The sequence below is a fragment of the Rhamphochromis sp. 'chilingali' genome, assembly GCF_963969265.1.
Source record: "Rhamphochromis sp. 'chilingali' genome assembly, chromosome: 6".
NCBI classification, from domain to species: Eukaryota; Metazoa; Chordata; class Actinopteri; order Cichliformes; family Cichlidae; genus Rhamphochromis; species Rhamphochromis sp. 'chilingali'.
The window spans coordinates 36651002-36657234 of NC_137933.1; the positions used below are offsets into that span (position 1 = coordinate 36651002).

At 39.2% G+C, this 6233-nt stretch overlaps 1 protein-coding gene across 1 annotated transcript; it reads left to right on the forward strand.

Moving 5' to 3' along the window:
- On the forward strand, positions 1-5574 carry glo1 (glyoxalase 1). Its single transcript, XM_080885691.1, has 6 exons — positions 1-157; positions 2927-3009; positions 3184-3324; positions 3527-3594; positions 3708-3797; positions 5134-5574. Exons 1-6 carry the CDS (start codon positions 89-91, stop codon positions 5223-5225), a joined length of 543 nt encoding a protein of 180 aa, XP_080741817.1. The 5' UTR covers positions 1-88; the 3' UTR covers positions 5226-5574.
- Positions 5575-6233: the final 659 nt, after the last annotated feature.

Here is a 6233-nt window from a genome sequence, read left to right on the forward strand (position 1 = left end):
AGTATATTTTTCTGGAACTCCCTCTGCTTAGTCCCTTTCCCTGCCAGTCAGTCTCTGCCGAACTGCACTCCAGCTTCTTGTAGCAAAAATGAGCAATAAAGGTTTGTCAGACGAGGCTGTGGCAGCAGTGTGTAAAGATGGAGACCCGATCACTAAGGTAAGACAATCGTAGCCCCTCATGGAGGTGATCTAAATTTTACATATTGGCAATAATTCAAACCCAACAGGATAGCAGCTCCCAAACAGGTTAACCCGCTTTTAATGCTACGTCCATTATCGGACACATTCCTCCACAAAATTCGCGGTGGTTTTGCTCTCGTTTAGGGGGGATTCGTTTCTCTTCCACACGGTTTAAGTTGCTTTAGTTAATGATGTACCAAAAAAAAAGAAAGAAAGAAAGAAACCAAAACCCCATGTGGTTTCATGGCAGGCGGATGTGAGTTCACCTTTCTAGGTGAACCTTCCAGTGGCTGCTGCCGTATGAACATAAAACTCGTCATCCAAGGCGTGCGTAAAACAAGTCTGTGCGTAATGGGAGAGCCGCCTGTACTTTTTAGAAAAGCTGCCATTTAGGTGCGGTGAGACCAGAATATACTCCGCATCCTGTTGCGAAAGGTCGGCAGGAATGGAAATACCTAACGTGGTCAGCATGTGTCGCAAGATATGGAAGTTGTCCAACAAGTAGGCTCACCAGGCGTCCCACTCATGTTTCGTAGTTCCACGTTTTGATTTTGGTTGTAAATCACAGAAATGACACACATGTGAGTCTTAAAAAGAGCTCCACTGTTGAGCCTGTGGTTCCCAAACAGCGTGCATTTATAAGGAGTAGGTGTGAGGTGGAATTGAGGAGTGGTTTGAGGTGTGGCTTGGGGTTTTATGTCAACCACATATTATTACTATAGCTGTACAAAAAGCAGTGAATGAAGTTTACAATGTAAGTACACGTAAAAGGCTCTGATTTGTAGTGAGGAAAAAAAAACCCTGTTTGCTTTCTCATGAAGAGAAAACCTCTTAAAGAAAAACTGTTAGGAGAAACTGCAAACTAAGTTACCTGTATTAAGGTTTCAGCCAGGCTAGAGATTTCAGCAGCCTTCAGCCACAGTGCATCTTTGGTTGGCAAGAGTGAAATAATGCCAGCATGGTGCCATGCAAGTTTAATCGGCACCTGGAAACCAGAGAAAAGTTACAGACTTAGAGAAGCGTAAAGATGGTTAACAGACAGAACAGCATAGGAAATAATATATAAATAGTTAATGATAAGCTCTTGATAGTTAAGGGCTTATTATTAACATAATGACAATAGTCTTGATTGAGTCCAAAGGCCGTCAAATGAACTTTATGTTGAATCTATGCATATAAGAAGTAGCAAAAAATGCATTCAGTTGAACACAGCTTATTCATCCTTCACAGGTTTCATTCCCAGACCTTTGTGAGGGTCATCATTCGTATGTTTATTCTTTAAGATGCTTTAAGATTTATAAAAATGTGCCTTTCAGCAGTAGCAATGCATCCCACATTGCCCTGCATTTCATTTATTGAGTTCTTAGTAACTTACTGTTCATGTTATTCACTGGATAGATGCTGTTTGCTCCACTCAGTCTGTTTTTGAAGTCACTAACGTTAACGTGCTGCAGCCCACTTCCCTTCCTGTTTGTATGGCTTCAAGTGCCAGTAAATACACCTACAAACAGAAACAAACCTAATTGTGTAGCGGAACTAAGTGGTTCCCTCTATTTTTCTTTAGCTGTTTCTGACTTTTTTGCTCTGGCTGGCACTCACATGCTTTGAAATTGAAGTTTAGGGTTTGCTCCCACGTGTAAAATATGAGGTTTGACCTGAGAAATAAAAGGCACTTTCATTTTTCAGGGGCTTTCCACTTTTGCTTTGTTGGTTTAATGTGTGCTGTATGAGTGATGAACTACTAGTCGGAAATATGAATGCAGCTGTGATGCTATCTGGGGAAATATATTGCAGCTGCGGTGTTTGTAGAGTTTCTATAGATATGAAACATTAACACAGAAGGAGGAAGGGCACAGGAAGGACAACGCACAGAGATAGGACTTAACTGTGAAATGCAGTCAAAGAGCAAAGTTTGGTTTTCATACACTTCAAACACAGAAATACGGAGGGTAAAAACCAGACGCCCACTTTACCACATTTTTCTTTTCTTATATTAACTCTGATAATTTCACTAATCAGGTGGCACACGATTGTTTGAACCACTGCATATCCATATGTTAAACACCTGCAGCCTGATGTCCCATTTGGAACTGAAAATGTGTAACACATAGTGGCAGTTTGTTTGACTGATAGGCGAGGCTGCCATATCGCACCATCGGCCCCTCTGGCCATCACCAGTAGGTGAAGTGTCTTGCCCAAGGACAAAACGACCGAGACTGTCCGAGCCAGGGCTCGAACCGGCAACCTTCCGATTACAAGACGAACACCCAACTCTTGAGCCACGATCGACTACTGTCACTGTCTAAATCTAACTGAACACAGGCAAATCTGGCACGTTCAGCCCTATGATGCTGACCGCCTGTGTTTGTGCGCTCAGTAACACAGAGGTACAGTTCGACTGAAGGTGTTTTTCGCCGCTTAGTGCCAGGATACAAATTTTTCTCAGTCACGTTGCTAAACGGAGCCAGAGGTGAGGCTGACTGTCTCACACAAGAATGAAATGTACAGTGCTTAACATCATAAAGAAATATAAAATGATTGTCTTGTACTCTGCTCACTGAAGTCCCGCCACTCTTGAGCAACTAAATGTAACGTGACAATTTGTTTGTTTTTTTGTTGAATGAATCTGAATTCCTCTGCAGTTTAAGGAAACATTAATTTTCATCCCTGTCATATTTGTAATTCAGTTATACTGTTACTTACCTCGAAGACTTGTCCTTAATCTATTATTATGTTTTTGTGTTAGGATTTCATGATGCAGCAGACGATGCTGAGGGTTAAAGATCCAAATAAATCCTTAGATTTCTACACCAGAATCCTCGGAATGACGTGAGTATCCGTGCGGGCTTCGGTTTACTCAGCTCTTGAACCGAGTTATATTTGTTTACATCTTTTTATTTGTCACTGCAAAGAGAGACATAAAATCGTTAAATGTGTTTTCAAAGTTTGTGTGGACGTTTCCTGACTATGTAAAATGTTTTCTCTGCGATTGATATTTTGCAGGCTCCTGCAAAAGTTTGACTTTCCCTCGATGCGTTTCTCTCTCTTCTTCTTGGGCTATGAGGACAAGAAGGAGATCCCTGCAGATGTGAAGGAAAAAACAGCCTGGACTTTCTCAAGAAGAGCCACCCTCGAGCTGACACAGTAAGGGTGGATGTTAGATACTACCAGGAACAAATTCATTTTATTGCATTGTGTGCATCTTCTTCAACTGTTATCTCCCTCATCCAGTAAAAAATGATCCTCTGTTGTTAAAATGTAGTCAAAAACCTAAAGTTAGTGTTGTAAGCAATCAAAAAGCAAACCAAGCTCAAGTTGGAATATTTACTTGAATCTGTTCTTCCAGTAACTGGGGTTCTGAGTCCGATGACAGTCAGACTTATCACAATGGAAACTCGGATCCACGTGGCTTTGGTAAAACTGCTTTCTTGTTGTGTTGAGTTGATAATGTATGTTTGTGTTGGGTCTGCTGCTTTTTGTGGATACTTGTGTGTCTGTCTGAGCACCGTCTCCGTTACTCTTGACAGGACACATCGGAATTGCAGTTCCTGATGTCTATGCAGCCTGCAAATTGTTTGAGGAGCAAGGAGTCACTTTTGTTAAAAAGCCTGATGATGGTAAGATGTGACATATTTGTTCAGGGTTATGATACTTTAATCATAGTTATTTATGTAGTAAATCAATATTTTTTCCACATAATAATTCCTAAAGTAGCTACATCTTCCGCACAGGGTTACTTTAATTACTTTTAATTTAATGACATGTTGATAGCCGGTTTCTGTAAACCTTTAATAGCTAATATTTAATATTTGTACTAATATGAAATTGAATTATCTTGTATTCAGCCTGTCTTTGTTGCACATGTCTTTTTTTTTTTTTTTTTCTTTTCTTTTTTCTTTGTTCTCTTTAAGCAAAAATGCTTATTGTTGCACAAAAACCACTTATTGCTGCAACAGAGACCAAGCAACACAGCAACATGGCTGTAACACAAGCACCATGCACTGTCACATTTTTCATTAAAATTCGCTAACATCCAATCCACCTTGAATATGCAAATTCAAATATTTTCCTATTAACACATTCAGAGTTGCTAGGTAGATAAACACATTAACTATGGAATTTTTTAAAAAATAGAAACAGAAACATACTTTTAAATGATGTAAATAACAAAACTGTGCAGTTTTACTCGCTACATGTGTTTCACATGTTTAGCATATAAAGCTTAAGGTTAAAGTCGACCTATTGTGCTCATTACCAGCTTTATTTCAAACTCTTCTAGAGTAGCTCCACATGTTTCATGGTTCAAAACAACCCTCATTCATTTCAAACTAGGCCTTGGTGCAGCCACATTGGTCACCCTCTGTTTGAAGCAGCTCCTCCCTTTTTAACACCTTCCTCCCTTTAAGAAAACTTTCTAATGCTTAACTCATCCTTGCAAGAAGAAGATTTGAAAAGCAGGTGGGAGCTGGTGTGCTCACTACCAGAGCAGTGTATTTCCTTCCTATGACATCATACAGATCTAATAGCAGAGCAGTTTAGAGAGCTCTGCTTACATGTACATATGGTGACCTCGGTATTTGAAACCATGACCATGTACTGAGGCAAAAAGTAAAGCATAGTAGGTCCACTTTAATTTCACACATAACATATACTATAAGGTATATGTATATAAAGTGTATTAAAAAAAGAGTCAGGTAAGAAAAATTATCACAACATGTGAAATGAATAATCCTGTTATTCATGTCATAACAGCACAGCAGTCAGATATGTTACAGTCGGTAACGTATCGCTTAGTTCTGTGAAGAAAAATCTTTGTGAAAAAAAGATTTAGCCCATTTCGAGAATACACAACAAAGTTGCACATGTCTGAATCTGAAGTTGAACTTTTATCCACTCAGTACTTACAGTTTATATTCACCCTCTCGTTCTCTGTTATGTTTTCCCCCCCTGCAGGCAAAATGAAAGGCTTAGCCTTCATTCAGGACCCCGATGGTTATTGGATTGAGATCCTAAGTCCCAACAATATGGTGTCCATCACCTCCTAAAAATGAACCCATGCAACCTTCTTCAGTGTGAAAGCTCAGGCTTGCTGTGGGTTCAGGGGTTCAGTGGGAGAAGAAAAGATTTTTTGGGGGGAGTGGGGGGAATGAAGAATTTATCAACATCTGCCGGAGCACTCAAGAGCATACGGAGTGGGATTACTTGCACAATGGCAATCAGTCTGTCCAAGCACAAAATGGACTGTTCTCACACAGTTGATCAGCATTTTGGTTACCTTTGTTACCCCAGCAACTATTTTCCTGACTTTGTCATGTCATCATATTCTATTTTTTCAAAAAGTGATGTGCAAGAAAAACGGTAATACTTTGCAATAAACATGAAAGTCACATTTGATACGGATTTCTGATTATTTTTCTTTCTAAAGGTGAAGTAATGAGTAATTTTTCATAACCAATTTACATTTAGGTCAGTCACACTCACGATTTCACCAAGGAGCAACAAGATAATCTGGGTATTTTATCCATACTTATCAAAGTTAAAAAAGGATGTTTTTTCATGCAGCAATTGTTTTCTTGAGAAAATTAAAATGACGTCTTAAGGGGACTAAGGCTGCTGTTACTAAATAATGATTGGTGGAAGCATTTTTTGTAATTTTGTTTTTAATTTATATTACTATTATTAATGCCGTAGTGTGGTTGAGGAATGGTGGGCCTCTTGCACCCTCTGTTGTCCAGCCATATTTTTTATGTTCTGTTTCTATTTGTTATTTTTTTAACCACATGGTTTCATTAGATTGTATTCTTCACAAATTGTCAGATATCGACGGCTGTTGGATCTATGATGGGTTAGATTCCCCCTGTGACACCTTTATATTCTTCATTTTATTTAACCAGTTGGAAGAGATCTGAAGAGAGTGATAACCTGGAGGTCATCACCTACAAACAACCTTTTCACGCTTGGAGTTTTTCTTGGGAAAAGGTAGTGTTATCCTAAAACTGAGGGCTAATAGATAAGTCACAAAATGAACCTTTCCTTATTTATTTGAATATGGC